Genomic DNA, 19,931 nt, shown 5'->3' on the forward strand with positions numbered 1-19,931 from the left:
ACAGAATCACTGAAAGAAAAGCCAAAGCCCTTTTGCTAGTGACGAGGAAGGAACTTTATCTGCTGCAGCGACTTCAATATTCTGAAGGCGTTCACACTAAAAGAACCCAACGTCAATGAAAGGTGATCTGGTTAAGATCTTAATTTCTTGATTCACCCCGTTTCAAACAGGAAACAACATCTGAGGTCACGTGCCCCAGACCTCCCCCACAGGAAAAGGCAAATGTAAGCACTCTGCATAAATGAAATGAGGTTTAACATTAACATTAACCAACGAACCAGCAACAAATGTGGGAAAAACAGAAATGTTGACTCTTATTTCCCAGCTTTAATGACACACAATTTATTTCAGAAAGATGAGGATTAAGATCGGAAATTGATTTCTAAGAAATACTTATCTGTTCTTGACATCGAGTTTTACTTTCAAATTTACAAATGACTATTTTACTAATTGAATAAAAATCCTCATTAAAATATTTCAAGACAGTAAAAAAAAAAACAAACCCCTTTCCTCCCTCCCCGCCCCCCTCGGCACGTTTGTACAAAACAAATACAAATACATTTCTGTAGGAACCCCAAAATTCAGCTGTTTGATGAAAAACAACCCGAAGCAAACACTGCCACTTCTTGTTCATGGATTACTTCAAGTAAGTCAAACATGACCTGCAAAAAAATAACTGGAAGGGTCCCTTACCTGCCGAGAGATGGAGCTGCTTGTTGGATCTGGCACCGCAGAAATAAGGTTGGCAGTGCTCTTTCTATGAACACTATTCATACCAGGCATTTTAGTGATTTTACAGGCTTTGCTACTAGAACTAGAGTTTTTACGTTTTTTTCCTTCTGATTTGTCGAAAGAAAGGGGTAGAGAAGACACTGCATTATGTGCTCCCAGGGAGTGGTCCCCTGAGTGGTGCACAAGAGAAGGTACAGACAGATTAGAAGAGTCAATACTGCTTACTACCATGCTCATGTGTTTCACTGAGTCTGTTGAACTACTTGATAATGAAGTCCGTCCTGAGGGCTCCAATTTGGCACTGAGTGGGCTTGTTCCATTGTTTGTATTGTGCACAGACATGCTGTTATAGGAAGATGTAGCCTGATAGGAGTTCAAAGTCGAACTGGTGTTCAGGACACAGTTCTTTTTGTGGGACCCTGAAAATGAAGACGAGGAAGATGTCTGCAAAGATAACGAGGATGATGACGACTGCGGCTTTTTCTTTTTGTTACTTGAAGACTCGTCGCTCCGAGATGACAAGTCTTTTACTTTTGAGGATTTGCTGGTTTTTGTTTTGGATGGCTTGTGGGAAGGGGAAGGGATGACTGCTGGCACTGGTGACACAGCTGATGGCGCCTTGAAGGTCGAGTCCATGATACTTAGGCTTGCAGCCACATGAGGAAAAGCTGTAGTGTGTGACACAATAGAATTCGTCTCTGATGTCGTCACAAAGGCTGCATTCGATAACATGGCTGATGTCATTATGTAAGAAGAAGTGATTCTCGAGCTGATAGGCGTTGAAGGAATATATACTGCGCTGGGGTTGCTGAAAGGTTGTAAGACGGACGCCGGAAAGGGAGTGGAGACGTGTGCTGCTGGAGAAGGCATGGGGCTGTCTGCCGCAGGAGGGATCTTCCTAAATGGGAAAGAATAAAAGAGATTCAGATGCATATAAAACTTCCATCTGATCAATGTGGATACGCAACGACTCCTGGAAAAGGCCAACTTATTAAAAAAGGACAGGAAAAAAAAAAAGCAAACCTGGTTCATTTCAGTTTTGCTTCCTATTCCGCCAACCAGCCATACTTTAATATTCACAGTTTGAAATAAGTTGCACATTCTACACCAGCTTAAAAATACTTTCACTCCTGACTTTTTAATTTTTAAGCTTCAAAGGCCTGTCACAAAGCTCCGTGTGTTCAGATGTCCTACGATGTTCTAAGTGTTTTCCTAAGGACACGCTTTCAGGTGAGGCACATCATTCCAGGAAGGCACTGGAGATGTAACAGAAGAAGTTTAGGTGAAGATCTATGCAGCGCAATGTTTTGTGCATGGAACATCACCCCTGAACTGTGCAGTTCCACTATTAAACCAGAGCCGAGCTGAGCTTCTGCACCGATGTCCAATTCCATATATAGTGCTGCAATTAACCATTGTCTTACAAATAGAAGCTCACTTTTTATCTATTTTACAAAAAAAAAGGGAGGAGAAGGGAAGGGAGGAGGTCTGAAATGCCTGACATTGGAGTCTATAAACACAGTAAACAACATGCTTCATTCACTGCATGAGTCTTGCCTGAAAGGTCAAGCTGTAGAACAGTTACAAAATTAACCTTAGCGCAGATCAGACCCATGAGGGCAGTAAATGAATCAGTTTTGGGGTCTGTGAATTACTTATCACTGAGCTTAAAGAGAAAAAGGAGGGAACGGGTCAATGGCTCATCCTTGCCTCAATGCAGTACCATTCCCAGGAGCCCATGTGGGAGCTGGTTAGACAGGATTAACTAGTTAATTCATTTCACCAATACTGAAAGATTGGCAGAGCCTGAAACAACACTCAGTCAACTGTATGACTAGTTGAATAGTATTCAGAGAATAAAATTTAATGCTATTGCCTGTGAAATCAGTAGAATTTATTGAAGTTCCTTTCTATTCTTCCACCAACAGCACATGGCCTGTTACTTTATCCAGCCCCATGTTAACAAAAAAAAGAGTCTTTCATAATGTCTCTTGGAAAATTATCACATGTGTTTTTCTCATTATTTAGACTATTAATCTTATTCCTCTTTGTTAAGAACCCACAGAGCACCATAATTCTGCCCTTGTTAGTCCCCAGTACTGACATATCTTCAGTCTGAAGACTCACGCCTGCCCTCAGTGAAGCACAATAAAACAGCGCAGTGTTTGGTTTATGACAAAATTAATCCTCTGCTGTTTTACCGTAAGTCAAATCCTAATTAACAGGGTTCTCTCCTGCTATTCTTCCTGTAGGGACTCTCAGACAGGGCACAGAAATGAGTAAGGGTTTACACACAGACTACGCTCACAGAAATAAGCAAAGTCCTGCTGCCAGTGACTTCCTATGGAGCTTTGAACAAAGCAATTATCAGGCCCATCCCTCAGTCTACTATTAAAGAAAAGCCAATAATTCTTACCCACCTTTGTAAAATACACTGAGAACCAGGGGGAAAAATCACTTTGTAGATGTTGTTCTCAAAATATGGCCTCGCATCCCTTTTACCTTTAGGCTCAGCTGGATGAGCTACAGCTAAGGCTGGACCAGCTCCACTAAAACATAACAGCTTTATGCACAGCCCTGCTTGGGGAGGACAGGAAAGGATCAGTCCAGAGGATGGAGGACAACAGTGGGATACAAAAAGGATTAAGCGCTGTCAGCTTTCCATGGGACACCAATTAGGTATAGATGGAATCCATTAAAACATTAGAGACCGCATTAAGAGCTAGAATTTGGGAAAACATTTACAATTGGATTTAGTGGGAGCAGGATGAGGCCTGCTTATTTCTTGTAAAACAAAACCACCGCAGAAGTTATTTCAGTTTTTCATGAAAGGAAGGATGCCTGGTGACACTTCCTCAGATGCCTGAATGTCTTTTCACCTGTCATACAAAGCCAACACACAACAAGTTTTACTTCTCCTATTCATAGAAACAGAATTAGTTTTATCTGTGGAAGGTGGCAGGCAGTGGTTAACAGCCAGAATTGTGAAGCAGAAAAGAGGAACCCCTTCTGCACCAAGTACGATCTGTCTCTAAACAGAGATGTAAGTGGCCCTTCTATGGCAAACCCGCTCATTTCCAAATGATGCCTCCAAGCACAGCAGCACCGTTATCACCCAGTTGCCTGGTCAATCCGACAAGCCAAGGTTTAGTGCTTCGGTAATTAATATAAATAAAAGTCAAACCTTGTTCATCTAATGGCTGGCATCCAATGAATATAGTACAGCCCTGATAATAAACAGCGACACGAAACACTGCACTTCAAAGTAATTACACTGGAAGAAAAATGTGTGTTCCATTGCAGAATTTATAAAAAATAATAATAAAAACAATCACAACTGCAGATCCCACGAGCCTCTTCAAAATATATAAAGATATACATATATATTTTGTAGAGCTGTCTATTTCAATGTTTCTATGTAACCTCAGCATATAGTGATTGCAACCTGCAGACGTCACACAGAGCTGCTTCAGTACTAAGTCAAAAACAGAGAATTATAACCTCTAATGCTGGTGACTCCAGAAGGCACTGTGGACTAAACATTTCCACATTCCTTTACACATTAGCAAACATGAGGGCCGCTCTGAAAGTAATGCCTCCTATTTTATTACAATGGCCTATGACAGCAGAGGCAGACAATGGTGGTTTGGCAGTAGAGGTTGAACCTTCCCACCAACATCCCATTATGTGTTGTTGCTGCACGGCAGATGGCAGCACAGGGGCAGTCCGACAGAATGAGGTCTGACATGGAAGTGTGTATGAAGCAAAGGTGTGTCATGTGGAAAAAATGGCACCCATTGATGTTCACTGACACTTGTTAAATGTTGATGGAGAACAACCACTGGATGTGAGCACAGTGAGGCAGTGAGTAGTGTGTTTCAGCAACGGCAACAGTGATGTGAAAGACAAGCCCCACTGTAGATGGTGGTGCACAGCCGTCACACCGTGATGTGAAGAGCATCTCTATCAGCTTATCCACACAACTCAGCAAGCGGTGGTGACTATGTTGAAAAACAGTGTTTTGTAGCTGTGAACTTCTCCATCAAATGGTGTTCTTGTGCTTCTGGTATCTGCTGTAGTTTCCATGTAAATAAATAGGAGGTATTACTTTCAGAGCGACCTACATATGTACTGAATTTCTTACCCACAACACGAGTCTCACCAAGAAAAGTCTAAACAGTGATAAGGCTGTGTAACACAGATATAAAAGTCCAGGCCAAATCCAACCTGTGTTAAAAGTCCCAGGTGTAAAACTCCCACTTACTTCCACATCTGTGAATTCAAGTGTTTTTCTACCATGGAGTTTAGTGCGAATCGAAAATGGTCCCATCTTCTGTCAAAGACATAGTATCCTCTTCCCATTAAGCGACTACCATACGAACAGAACTGAAAGAAAAGACAGTTCAATGCGGTTTATTATAAAAGTTTCTATGCTATAAAAGAATGACCATTTATCGATCCTGCAACACCTTTGTGATTTGTATCACAAATATCTTTAAGAAGGTACTTCTCTCTATCTGCAGCATAAATACTTTTTTCATGATGCATGAAATACACACATAACGTTTCTGCCTACACTATACTTTGTACCCCACTAACAGTTCTGGTTACTGTTGGGTACCTACCTATGTGTCACCAGGAAAGAACACAAATGCCAAGTTAAGGAAGCAATTCTGGCAATAACACTGGGGTCTGACAAAAGTTCTCCCTTTCTCTAAGGAATACAGACAATGTTACAGTTACCACAGTGCTAGCTTTATTCTGCATAAGGAAAACACAGAAATGGAGTCTTCACTGATTGTACTCCTTGGCTTGATCTTTGTGACAAACAGTTGCTCAGGTGTTGGCGAGTTCTCCCATTGTTTCTTGGTTAGTACGGCGTCAACAAATTCACACTGCAGATCCAGTGACACAACGTTCTCTGACTACTTACAGTACAGTTGGCTACTAGCATGGGAGGGAGACAAAAACAGCTGCCAGAGAAGCACATTCTTAAGCCACTGCCAAAGCAGATGGGCTACGCTGTGCTCTACTTTCCATTTTTAGATGAATGAAGCAATAGCTCCTATGTCCGCATACACTCACATAAATGATATTTAATTACTGCTTCATAGCATACTACAAAGATCAACGAGTACCGTAATAGCTTTTCACTACCATATGATTTTCAGAGCTATAACCAATCCCAAGGTAGTTTCATAGGAACTACGTATGACAACAAATTGTCTGTTCATGTCACATTTAAAACACTGCAACTTTACAGTTTAGCAGAACTATGCTTAATTCAGACTACTGAGAAGAAAACTAGAAGGAGAAATATACTTTCTACTGCTTATCCCATCCCAGAACCTGGCAATGTTTAACTATCACGTGCAACGACCAGACTTCTCCTCCTACCTGCTCCCATTCAAACCACAGTTTTCTGCCAAATGCAACACAGACTCAGAACAGTCCCCCATTCCTTGCATTTTTACCCAAGCACATCTCTCTCCTCCCCTCTCTAACTACTTAAGAGTAACAGCAAGGCATGCCAGCGAGAGACACATACCCCGAGAGGTCTGGGATGGTGTCCAGAAAAATGACAGTCTAATTTCTCAGATTCTTCAGCTCCGTCCACTTCTCCTTCATCACTGGACAATCTACTAGTTAGATCTCCTCCCATGGAAGGCAGTGGCAGTTCTGGTACATACCCACTGTGGTTTGAAGAACTGTTGCTGTTTATGCTATTGGCAGATGATGGTCTGGAAAGAGAAGATACATTTAAATCACCAGTGTTCAAACCTCAAAGTAAATTATGCCAGAAATGACCATGGAGAGAAGGACAGTAAAGGATAAAGAGCAGCTGACATTTGGTCTTGCAAGAACACACCAGTTATCCCCAAGTTGACATCAACAAAACTATCTTTGTATTGCTGGAAATTTTAAATCCGCCATAAAGTTCAGTTTAAGATCTTGATGACAGATGCAAAATATATTATGTATGCAAACAAAAATAGATGTGTAAAATTTTCCCACAAAGCACCATTACAGAATCACAGAATCATAGGGGTTGGAAGGGACCTCCAGAGATCACTGAGTCCAACCCCCCTGCCAAAGCAGGCTCCCTACACCACGTCGCACAGATAGGCGTCCAGGCGGGTCTTGAATATCTCCAGAGAAGGAGACTCCACAACCCCTCTTTGCAGCCTGTTCCAGTGCTCCGTCATCCTCACCATAAAGAAGTTGTTGTGCACATTTGTGCAGAACTTCCTCTGCTCCAGTTTCTGGCCATTTCTCCTTGTCCTGTCTCCAAACACTGCTGAAGAGTCTGGCCTCACCACTTTGCCCCCCAAATCTTAAGATATTTATAGACCTGGATCAGATCCCCTATCAGTCTTCTTTTCTAAACAGACCCACTTCACTCAGCCTTTCTTCATAGCCTTTCTTCATTACTCCACTACTTGGTTAATCCCAAGTGTCCAGTTATCACATTCATTTCTTACTGAAACGTGCATACTAAACATGAGTTTTTAGTTTACTCCCTCCACAGCCAGTTCAGTATGTGCAGTAACTGGGAGGACCCTACAGCGTGTAGGGCTTTTTCTTTTTAACCTTTGCGTAAAATCCTATAAAACAATGCGGGCATGCCTCTGTATCACAGGGCACAACGATGTCTGTCAAATTAGTGTGGAAGCAAACCAAATGCGAAGGGGTGTTGGGAGGTGTGGACCTCTGTGGCCAGAGGGGATACCCGTGCTGAGCAACACCAGAAGATGAAAAACAAGCTCTCCAAACAACCTTCCTCATCCAGTGAATTTGGGCTATCAGCCACTTAAACCTGTGGACAGTGCCCTCTCCTGAACTGAGCTGGGATTGTTCAACGATGTCCAACAGCTGGAAATCACTGCTGCAGCTGCTGGCTGGTGCTTGGAATAGATTGTGTGAGTGTTCCTCAGCCTTGAGGAAGAGATGGCCGGGTCAGGCCAAGCCACCTTTAGGGCAACCAGCAAACTTTGCCTGGGGGAGCAGGCAGCAGCCATGTAACCTCTGCCAGCAGAGCCGCGGGCTGTGTGCTGACTCACAGCAGGCAGCAAGGCTTTCCTCTGGCACGGCTGCTGCAAAAACAGGAAAGATGACAGAACAGAGACACTGCAGCAGAAACAGAAGTGTAAGTCGTACCAACACAACATATGACTGCTAAAATCCTTCTCCTTGCGTATCACTACCTTTTCTTTGCAATTTCTTCTGCTGCCACCGAACCGCATTTCAGCTTTATTTTTTTGACTGTGACACCTACTAAAACAAATGCCTGCCTGGCCCTCTGTGCTCCTCTGCACGTAAGCACTGTGTAAGGCCACCCTTTTAACAGGATACCCAGAATTCTCATCAACTTTCCTATTCCTTCATTCATCCAAAGCCCTGTGAGATCCACCTCTGCCACTGAGTGAATAAAACTTCACTGTCACCTGATGAATGCACAGAAAAAAATGGGAACAGCTGTCTGTAGGGCTGGAGGTAAGACCCTGAAACAGGGACACAACTTGTACAAATGACCAAAAATTAGTACCTAAGTCTGACCAAGACTTCTGCAGAGATACAACATGTGAAACAATGTTAACATGAACGAAACCAGCCAGCTTAACTCTACCCACTCCAGAAAAAAATAGGAGTACCTGAAAACGCACTCCTAAAGCAAACAGCCACATGAAACAAATGGGAAGTCTCCCAGAGGGTAAAGTAGAATTCAGTAGCTCCATTATTTCAGCGTGGTCTATTTTTGGAAGTTTACGCTGTCTTTCTGATTTTGTCCTTTCTAAGAAAAACTGCCACAGTGGTGAGAGACACACACACACCACGGGCAGCCTCGGACAGATGGGTTCAAGACCTTGCTGCTTACACTGCCATCTACATGGAAGCACACCTTGCAGAGACATTCCACTGATGTAGCTGGTGACGTATCTGCACAGAACATTCCCATAAACTGCAGAGAATTTTGCCAGCAGTATCTCAATTCATCTAAGCAAACTTTCACTTCCAAATGTGTCAGAATGACTCATTTATAACCCTTCCTTTGTTACTACCGACCATCTTAGCCAAAAAATGCTGTTGGTGTGAGCGTCAGAGCAGAGGACAGACACCACCTGCTCACCTCAGTCCCAACCAGACCACACACTGCCACAGGTGGGTTTACATTAATGTAAAGAGTGCTCTACTCTGTACTGCTAAGGGAAATGCTTACATGAATGTATGCCTTATCACGCAATGGCCCAAACACTAAATGTTTATAAAATAAGCCGTATAAGGACTAGCTCCTTTCTTACAGCAATTCCAGAATGCAACACTTCACCCTGGAGAACTGCTTACCTTGGAAGTACAGAATTTGGTGGTCTAGATTTTGCAGGAGATGTTACTTTAGATTCTTGCCCAGAGTTCACGGAAGATCCTGACAGAGAGTCTTGTGCTGGTGTGGGCTGGCTCTGATAGCTTTCCCTTGCCGATGGTGGATGCTCTTTGTCTTTTGCAACTTCTTTTTCCCTGGATCGAGCTTTGTGTTCAGCTAGAAGGATGTCAAACTGTTTTTTACGGCCTGGAACTGCTCGTCGATGATTAAGTGAATGAGTCTAAAAATAGGGTGGTTAAAAAGCATTTGTGTGTGCATGACATTGTTTATGAGTCCTCTATACTTCCGATACACCACAACTCTAAAAGATAAAAATCTACTTCAAACAACTTCAGCCTCAGCTATGGAAATAAAGCTGCTACTCCACATTATCTCTGATAATTTATGAAGTCATTTCTTAAGAAATTACCCTTGAACAATCTTCATAATAGAATCTATTGACTTACCTTTTCCAAGACAGAAAGTGTAATTCCAATAACTTTAAAATATTAAGAAGTAACGTCATTATGGCTTTTAACTTACAAAGAAAAATTGATTTCTTTGGATTGAAAAATGCGAATATATTTTAAGCAAATGTAACTGATCACCTCTACCAACAGGCACCAGCTACACATACAAATGGTCATTATAAACGTCTTACGGTGGTGCTACTTTTTAACGAGCCCCATCATTATCAAAGAGAAGCCTCCAAGTAATTTCTCACATGAAAATCATGTTAAATTTTTACTCAAGGGATTGTAATTCAGCATTTTTGCACACATGAGCTGAAAAGGGAGCATTAAAAATAACTTCTGTGCTTCTACGTGATACGTTAATGCTTTCCGCATAACAAAATGACAAGAAAAAAACATCTCTAGGAATATCAGCAGAATAATGCAGATGCTCTGATTCAAAGAAACTGAATTACTCAAAAGAATTACCTGAAGACAGCGTCTGAATACCATACCCATTGTCTGTAAGACAGGAGCAGGTATGACCTCTCAAACTACTGTGGTAGGATTTAAACTATTACAAAGCATCTGATATTTTATCTTCTAAGAAAAATACCTTGCAGGTGAGCGATCTTGTGCAAGGTTTCTTTGTTTCAGGATCCAGAACTCCACAGTGTTTATTTGGGTCAAATTCTCTTTCTGTTTGACGAAGGTGGAGGGAAAAAGGAGAAAAAGTAGATTATTTCAGGAATTCCAGCCAGAGCACCATATTTTCCTGACAATACTTAATGCAGCCAGGCTCAGCCCAAACCGCTGTTCCCAACCCCAGTGCTCCACAATGGTGCCATGTGCATCACACTCAGCCACTTGTGCATTTTTTCTGTCACAGATTTCGTAGGAGTAAATCTGCTTATGGAGCTGAACTCAGCAGAGTGGTCTAGACACGTAACCCAGTCGTACCCCGAGGAGTTCACAGAATCACAGAATGGTCTGGGTTGGAAGGGACCTTTAAGATAATCAAGTTCTAACCCTCTGGTACAGGGCAGGGACAACTCCCATTTCACACTCTAACACTGACTGCCTTGAAACACATTTGCAAACCCATCCTCTGAATTTGACTTAATACACATACAGACCGAATAGCACAGTGCTTTATACATCCTTACTGCGACATACTCTGAAACTCTGAAAAACAACCAGTGTTGTCTAAACCGTTAACACAAAATTACCAGTGACATGCTAAAAACAGAATTCATCTAAATCTGTCTCATCTTCAGGAAGTATAAAGAAAAGCGTACATTAATTCTTATTTCCCTAAGTCATGGAGGCACAAAACTTAAAGTTTGACGAGATCATGAAAATAAAGCCTCATCTGAATTCTACTTATGATTAACATTAGATGTGCATTTAATATTTAATGTGCTACATTTGCATATTTCACTGTCGTTAATATTTCAGCATTTGTATACCACAGATAGCATCACCTCCTTTAAGTTATATTCATATAATTCTAGGTTTTGCACTACAGTGCTATAACAAATCCACGGGCGTAAAGTTATTAATTTATGCAAAAAAAATATATCCACCATCATCTTTACACATGTAGACTTGGTGTGTTTTAGTTGGCAGGCTGGTTTGCTTCTGCTTGATTGTGGAATATAACTGGTTGCCAAAGTCCTTTTTCACTATATAACTGTGTTATATTTGGATAAAAATAAACAACCCGTACTTAAATACAACAACTAATGTAAGGACCTCAACATTCATTGTAAACAAACACTGACAAATCAGAGCTAGGATGAAGGCAGCAATTCACATCTCTGGTACATCAGGACAATGTCACAGCCAGTGCAACAGGAAAAATTGGAGTCCGAGGGGCCTGCATATGGTAACTCTTGCCTTCCAGGTACGAAAATTATTAGCAGTTATATGTAACCTGCTGCATGGCCCTGAGTGCCTCCAGGGATGGGGCACCCACAGCTTCTCTGCGCAGCTGTGCCAGGGCCTCACCGCCCTCTGAGCGACGAATTTCTTCCATACAGCTAATCTAAATGTCCCTCCTTTTAGTTTAAAGCCATTACGCCTTGGTCCTATCACTACATGACCTTGTAGAAAGGTCCCCCTCCAGCATGCTCGTAGGCCTCCTCTAGGTGGTGGAAGGATATTTTTAGCTTCAGCTGGGCAGCTGTATTTTTAACTTCAGCCCAAAGAGAACAGGAACTGGAGATATTAAAAAAACAACAACAATAAAAAAACACATTTCTTTTTCTCCCAGTTTGCTACCAAAGAAAAGTGTCCCACATATGCCTGGCAGCTACAGTGTCTTTTGGGGGTCAGGGAGCTGCTTTCCTCTCTCTCACCAAGACAATGCCTCCAAAAAGGCGCAGGGGCCTTCCTCACCTAAACAACCACCAGGCCTCAGCAAAGATTAAAGAAACCACCCAAATAACAAACCAACCGTCACCAACAAAAAAACACCGCAATCAGAAAACCCCGTCAGCCACAGCCAGGGAAATGGTACAAGAGAAAACGGAGGCTGCTGAAAGAAAACACATGTAAAGCCAGTCAGGCCTTCACAAATTAACAGCTGTACACTTGCACAGAGAAGGACGGAGCAAAACCTAAATCTCCTCATTCTTCTAACACAAAATGGATGAAATGTATAGAAAAGCTAAAATAATCATCCCCTTGACCTTCCAAGATCTTTTTCTCAACCTCTGCACAGTTCGGTATAATAACGGAGTGGAATCCATCATAATGACACACAATCTACAGGCAATTAATTTACAGTGCTCACAGAACTTCTGTTATTTGCATCACCACTAATTTATCGCCTTGCTGCATGTGAGGCAGCAGAAGCAAGATTTAATGGATTCCAAATCTGCTAATGAGAGTTTGTAAACAATATCAATTTATGTATTTTTTTTTTTAATCTTACGAAAGGAAACCGAGGCCCATCGGAGCGCTCAAATGGTCCAGTGCAGTGTGCCAGGCTGACTGGAAATTTCCAGCACTGAAACTTTCCCTATCATACAGAAATCAGAGAGTGACAAGCTCAGAGACAGACTAATGACAGTCACCCCAAGGAACAAGGCAAGCAAGCTGAAGGACGGCCCCACAGAAATGGTTCCCCTTTATGAGCATACTGCAGCAAGCACTTGTACAACAAAGGTACAGCATCTCCTACACTGCTGCAGTGGCACACGGAGAAATGAGGAACATCAGTACTGCTTTCAGCTGCCCGAGTAAGAAGACTTAATTGATTAGCTAAATTAAGCTTATGAAACATTAAAGGAAATAACAGTTAAAAAGAAACCAGTGTTTTAAATTAACTGCAGAATACATTACGCTGAGTTTTTACTGGAATAACAAACTGGATCTTTGCAAGTGAATCGTTAATAAAAGCCTAACCAGTTCCTTTTTCTTAATATTTTTTAGTTTTTGGAATGCTATCATGAACAACTGCTCTGTTTTCTCATATGCCACCTTTAACTAGTTAAGAAAGCAATCAGTGTTGGATCCCTGAAGGCGATGGCATCCTTCCATACCACACGCAGCCCTAGCAAATACCTCTCTCTGCTCTGGATCCGAGCCATGGTAGCAGTACCACGGAGCTCACTGCCAAATTTGAGAAAATGAAAAAAATAAAATAGAAGTGATATTCAGTCAAAAATAGGACACACTCATTAACTGGAAAAGAAAGCATTTATCTTGCACACTTACACTTGGTTCATAACCAGCGCACATTTAGAAATCATTTGAACTAACTCTGTCAAGCGGACAATCCAACGTGGCTCATGCTGCCATTAGCCAAATTAGCCTTTCAGTACACACAGGCAGCTCCTGCCCAAATCACAAAGTACTGCCAGCAGTTGAATAGACCCTGCGCAGCTTTTAAAGCAGCAAACTTGGGTCAGTTACTTTTCCTTCAAAAACAACAACAACAACAAAAAAAGCCCCAACAAAACCCCAAACCCCAAGCATCAAAACACTCTTTTTTTCCTCTTTTGATTCAAAACAAAAATATGTTTTCGGCTGTTGAGGCCCAAGAGCAGCCACAGGTCGCCACTGGGGAGCTCCATGGAAAAACATCTTCCTCCGAAGCATGGCAAACTTTCTAACCGCCCCTCAGCCCTCCCACATGGGGCGATTCTGCACGTGGTGACAATTTGCACAGGGCCCAGTGCCCTCAATGCTGCACTGACTAGGCCCTCCCAGGGCATTTCAACTCCTGATGCCAATCCCTCAACCCCACCATCTACCCCTCCTGCAAAAAAAACCAGAGGCCCCACACTGCCATCTTCTTACTGCTCTCATACATGAACTGCAGTGGAAGAAGGGGAGGAGGAAAATTATGACTTTCCTAACTCCCCCAAATCCCCATCATCTTCCTAGAATTTTCCAGTATTTGTTAAAGAAAATTACAACTTGATGGATAACTCCCATGTCCTAAAGCCCAAGCTGCGCAACTTGGTCATGGTTGTACTGAAGTCACTTAGCCTGTGAATATTGTTTTTTGTTGTAAATTAACTGATATTACACAACAGACTGAAGAAGCCTTCCATCTTTCTGCTTTAATGACTTTATTTCCTTAAAATTCTACACTCGGCCAGCTGGCCAATTGAGAAATGCACGAAGCACCCTATGTTCAAGTTAAATGGAACGAGTATTTTGAAAACAGCTGTTACGTGCTACCAGTTTGAAAGCTTTTCTTTTCCTACGTGTAAACTGGCAACTTCCAGCAGAAAGATCAGAACAAAAATAGGCCACAGCATTTCAGTAGTACATTATTTCTGAGCTACAGGAATATTAGCAATGAAAGCTGGATTATATCAAAAGGTGAACTACGACGTTACTCACCTGAAAGTCTTTTGTAAGGCTTGTTACTGCTTTTAGTGCCATTTTGGTGTTTCTTGTCTATTGATGGAGCAATAATTCCTTTGCCGTTCAGAATCTTTTCTGGCGACGGCGGCACTGACTTGGATGTCAAACCAGATTTAACCAAGGTTGGAGCAGGTATGGTGGATGACGAGGCTGAGGAGGAGGTGATGGTGGTAGTGGTTGCAGAATTCATTTTAACATTGGCACCATCTGCCTTCACTAGGTTAGGAATTTTCTCTAGACTGACTACTGGAACAGGAACACTGCAAAACCAAAGAAAAATGTTCACGATGCATTTTTCTGTATCACAGATGCACGCTTCATTAACTCCTTTCCACAGATAAAAAGAATTTGGTGCAATTGAAACAGCATCTTCAGACTGAAACGGAATACTTAATATCATTACTCACTACTTTTATTCAATCGAACCTCTACAATGCAGCCATTTTTAAAGCCTGGCAATGAAAAGAATCACGCAAACAAAGTTGTTAGTATTTTTTCTAAGATACATTTCCCCACTACTCATAAACAAAGTAATTCTTTGGTGCCAATAACATATGTCCCCTTAAGGATATACTCTTCAGCTATTAACACAAGCAGGCTGGGGATACGTTCACTACAATAATGAAGTAGTGTGCTAACCAATGCCAATGGTTTAGAACAAAAACATTTCATTTGCTCAGAATAGCATAACAGGTCTGGAAACAAGGAGAAAAGAGATCTTGAACATGGAAATCTTAGTAGCAACCCCTTAAAAAGTAACATAATCCTCAATGAAGTGAACATTCCTAAAATGAACCTCTGCCTCACGTAACTACTGCAGCAGCACATTTGTGACACTAAGTTACGTTCTCAGTATAGAAGCAAATTTGCAGCTGGAATTATAAAAAACTGCCATACTCTGTTGTGTCGTAAGTGCAGAAGTCAGCTGGTCAGAACACAGAGCTGACCACAGAAAGATGTAAGGTGCTGGTCAGTATGGAAACAACTGAACTTACTCATTAAATGAGCACTGCAGAAGGTCTTAATTCAAATGCTGATAACACAGTGAAAAGATCAAGCAGATCCACTGTTCCGGTAATGCAAAGGAAGTTTTATCTGTTTTGCAGAGCACAAAACTTAAAGCGAGTCCTACAACACACGTGGGCTGATGAGTAAAAGCAAGTCAAGCCCAAGGGAGCAACGCTTGGCTTTACTTTTGTTACAGACCAGCAAGTCAGCATGGAGAACAGGTGCAATTACTCCTTATGCATTTCACTGCAACGTGGAAGAAAACAATTTAAATATTTTGATATTTTTAAGACAGACATTGTATATGACTCCATGCAGCCTGCAGCAAATTACTTCAGATTTTGGAAGATACAAATGATAATTACTCTGTCTTTCTGAAAGTAAGCGGGCAACATAACCTTAAAGAACTCCCGTTTCATGTCAGCACAAGGAAAGTTGAATCAATAACTGAACTGCAAACCAGAAGCTGCTCAGGACACAGCAACTGTGACTGACCACCAGTGACTAAAAAGGTCAATAAATCACAAATGCTCAGATTAACACTTCATGGCTCAAGAGAGATCCCCTTCCTAACCAGGTTTCTTTGACTGAAAAGTGAGAATATTTCAAAAAGTTCATTTGTTACCATATTTAAAAAACAATTTTTGTACACAGAGTTTGTTCGTAAAGACAATGGCTGCAGCAGTCAGAAAAACAGTCAGAAAAGTAAAATACAACAGGAAGAGAGGAAGGGCATTTGGCAATCCATAAAAATGAGAGAAATGAAGGTACGGAAGACTGCCAAAGGCAGGAGAAAAAGATCTGTATTAACCTGTTGTGTCAGTTGTGTTTTTTCCCCCCTTTACAAGAGAAATCCTAACAACAACAACAGTCTTAAAGGTTATCAGAGATGTGAAAAATCATAAGAATGAATTATGATAATGCACGTCACTTGGATAAAGGAGTTTTTTGATACAATAACTAAGATGCTGCCTGAAAAAAAAACAACAGAGAGATGCTTATTTCTAACTGAATATTGGAATATTTGAAAACCTACTGAAAACCTACGCAAAAATATCTCGGAAATAATAATGGAAAAAGTAATAAAAACAAACTGATAAACAATCTGTTCATGTGGTTGTACTAAAAAGCACATCTTAGCAAAAGGACTCTGCTTGCACTTTTTGATGAGGTTACCAGTGAAGCTGACAAAGACAACTGGGAAATTGTGCCAACTCTCAGAAGGTATTATAAAACACAAGTAAAAGCACTTTAAAAGCAAATGTTAATCAACTGAAAATTAGTTGGGGATTTCAGTGAGCGTGTCCGCTAGTGGGATGTTCAGCCACCACCATCCAATCTGAAAACTTCAATGGCTTTTAGAAATAAACACCAGATTATCGATAATAATTTGCTGATGGCATCGGGATTGAGGGAAATGCGAGTAATGAAGAGACAAAAGGCAGTTATAGAAAGTAGCACAGATTGTTTGGTAACGTGCATTCAATCGAAGAAATATATGCCATCAAATACATCAAGTTACACACGAAAAAAACAGGGAAAACACAGGAAAAAACATACTGGAAAATAAGGACAAAACTATTTAGTGGTCATGGTGGATAACAATAGGAGATTTTACTGGGCTTTGTGCTCATACTGAAATAAAAGGATATAGCAAATAAGATTAAGAAGCAGATTTGCTTTTCACGTACCCCGTTATACTGATACTGGAATCTGATTACCAGTTTGGTTGACCAGTATTCAAAACTGGCATCCATGAATTAGAAAGGAACCAGGAAAAGGCTGCAGATCTGAGGCCTACAGAAAGCACTTCACCACGTCAAGCTTCAAAAGCTCACTCTCTTAGATAACTGGTTTCCTTCTGGATTCTCATATTCTTAAATGCACATTAAATAAAAGCTCCTTCAAACAAGGATGTATTTCCCTCCTCAGTAACCTATGATAATTTCTTTCAGTTCAAAGTCATTGCTTGTCATGGCATTCCTAAGCAAGGAAAACAGTTACAGCATGCCACAGTATTTGTGTCTCCTTATTACCTGCATTTTCCCTTCTTCGGGCTTTATTACATATTTTTTTCCATGTTCTAATGTAATTTTGCTGGGCTGGGGGAGTCACTTATTACTACAGTCACTCTAAAATCTCACCACCTCTTCAACTCATCTTTCAAAATTCTTAAGAAAATTCACAGGCATTAGGAACTGTAAAACACTGTTCTAGTCTGCAATCTGGAACTGCTTCTAAGATGGAACAAATATGTGGCCCAAGATAACTCTGCTGAATTTTGTTGCATTAGGAATATCCTTAAATCTTGACAAGCTTCGCTTTCTCAGCTTTTGTATGAATGATGGTATTCCCTAAACACAAAGAAATAAAGACTAAGGGATGATTAAAAAGATCCCCATAAATGACACTATAAATCATAAATGATTACGCACAGGTATACCTCTGTGATCCTATTACAAAAAGACCACGCTTGGTGAAAACCATGAAATTTCCATCTCATTTCCTTCATTTTCTGACTTTCTGGCAGGCAGCAGCTTGACCTTGTGGAGGGAGGTCAAGGAGACTTGCTTCAGCTTAGAATGACAGAATCACTGAAGTCAGAAAAGACCTTCAGGACCCTCTAGCTCTTTACCCCAGTTCTACAGTGCCTCAGGACCATGGTGTGAAGAAGTGGTTGCCCTGTAGCATCAGGGCACCCATATCCTGCAGGGAGTGCACCCAGGTTGGAGCCAGGACAGCTCCGTCCAGGTCAGCCAGAGCCCATGGGTCCCAGGGCAGCAGCCCTCTGAGAAAGGAACAGGCTGGAGAGACAAGTGGCACCAGAACGCCATTTACAAATAGTACCTGGGCTGTTCTTATTAATGATGAACTCTTCTTCATTACTATTACTAACAATCATCTTACTGTTTACCTTTTTCTATTTTCCACCATTTTGCTGTACCTCCTACAGCCCTGAATGCAAGCTGCAGAAACACTGGCTTATTCCTGCCTTGTGCACACTACAGTTGTGCTCCAGCACTGCTCTAGCCTCTGAGCGCTGCTGGATTAACAGTAATGATGCTTTCAGGAAGAAAGAGCTGAGAGGTATTTCCAGGTAACATAGTCACAATATTCTTCCATACTCCAGCTAGGGAAAGATTAAGACAACAGAGACAAAACAAAAGCAATTCCAGATCTCTTTCAGCTGAGTATTCCGATCACTATTTTTAAAGCATTAGCTGAGGAGTCCTCTGAACCACTGCAGGACATCTCAGGACAAGAAGGATGCAAAGAAGAGAACAAGCTGCTGGGGCAGGCTTTATGATAATGAAACAAATCGATAGAGAATTAAACACCAGAAGAGCGGGGTCTACATGCAGGCAGGTGTGACAACAGATGTACCAGGCCATTGTGTTGCAGAGGACATTGCTACTAATGATAGCTTGTACATCACCACTAATCCCAGCATCTAAAATTTAAGGGATGCTGAGTAAAATGCTAAAGAATCAGGTAAGTGCAACAAAGGTTACTCCGGGTCTGGAAAGCAATCATTACAAGTGGCACAGTCCCTGAACTAAGCTAGCCTATGTAAAGTAAATACCTGTAGCAATTAGTACAATGAAATGGACAAACCCAGTGAATAACTGTAAGTTTCTGAGGATGATGAACCATAACACATGGATACATGATGAATTCGGTTCATGTATTCTGAGACTGAAGTATTTTCCAGTATTTCTTTCTAAATGATAAGGAGGTGAAATCTGACAGACTGAACAGACAGGTGAATGGAAGATACAACCCCACCTCGAAAAAGAATTATATTTATGAATAAATTGTTCTTTGAGAAAATCAGACCAGCTGAGTAGTTTATAGAATCCTAAATGAAAATGAGAATCCACTAACGGGGTAGGAAAACTCGTTCTTCGTTAACTGATGTCAGCTCACTATGAACTGTGACAGTTATCAGACTGATTTTATTCTCTAAAAAGCCATGTGCAAAGCCAGGCACTTCAGACTACACTTTGAAGGACAATTTTATCGATCTCCAATTCAGACCGCTAGTGATTTGTAATGTTAAGATTACAGTACCTTCAAGTAGTATATACTTTATTTTCCCCACTGGTAAACAGAACCACAGCCTTACCTCCTCACAGAGCTGCAAGAATTCTGTAATTTATGACTAGATCTAATGACATATTAAGTGCCAAATAATTAATAAACCATTGCAACAGTTCTAAACAACTCAATCTACCTTCTTAATCATCCATAAATGTTTGGGATGTTCCTAATAAAGGGAAAATGACTGGTGCAATCGCGTAGTTATTTTGTTCCCTTTTGGCTTTTATTGACTGACAGAACACCATCTGTTGCCAAAACAGATGATATTGCTTACAGCTTCACTCAGATGCTGAAATAGATATGGAAGTTGTTGTCTGAAAGTGGGAAACAGGTTTATAGTCAATAGCATTAATGTTCTGAAGAGCTTTCTGAATTTCTTTTAATTACTTTAAGAA

General features: G+C 41.2%; 1 protein-coding gene across 5 annotated transcripts in view; it reads right to left on the bottom strand.

The window, feature by feature from the left end:
- Positions 1 to 19,931, bottom strand: part of ATXN7L1 (ataxin 7 like 1) — a 104,737-nt gene that overhangs the window by 9,179 nt on the left and 75,627 nt on the right. For all 5 annotated transcript variants that reach the window (XM_072342192.1, XM_072342188.1, XM_072342201.1 and 2 more), the window contains 6 exons: positions 14,404 to 14,687; positions 10,160 to 10,242; positions 9,076 to 9,332; positions 6,281 to 6,473; positions 4,997 to 5,118; positions 694 to 1,630 (listed from right to left, as the gene is read on the bottom strand). In XM_072342192.1, coding sequence (XP_072198293.1) covers positions 694 to 1,630; positions 4,997 to 5,118; positions 6,281 to 6,473; positions 9,076 to 9,332; positions 10,160 to 10,242; positions 14,404 to 14,687 — 1,876 coding nt within the window. The remainder of the gene's footprint in view (positions 1 to 693; positions 1,631 to 4,996; positions 5,119 to 6,280; positions 6,474 to 9,075; positions 9,333 to 10,159; positions 10,243 to 14,403; positions 14,688 to 19,931) is intronic.

Source organism: Excalfactoria chinensis, chromosome 1, assembly GCF_039878825.1.
Source record: "Excalfactoria chinensis isolate bCotChi1 chromosome 1, bCotChi1.hap2, whole genome shotgun sequence".
NCBI lineage: Eukaryota > Metazoa > Chordata > Aves > Galliformes > Phasianidae > Excalfactoria > Excalfactoria chinensis.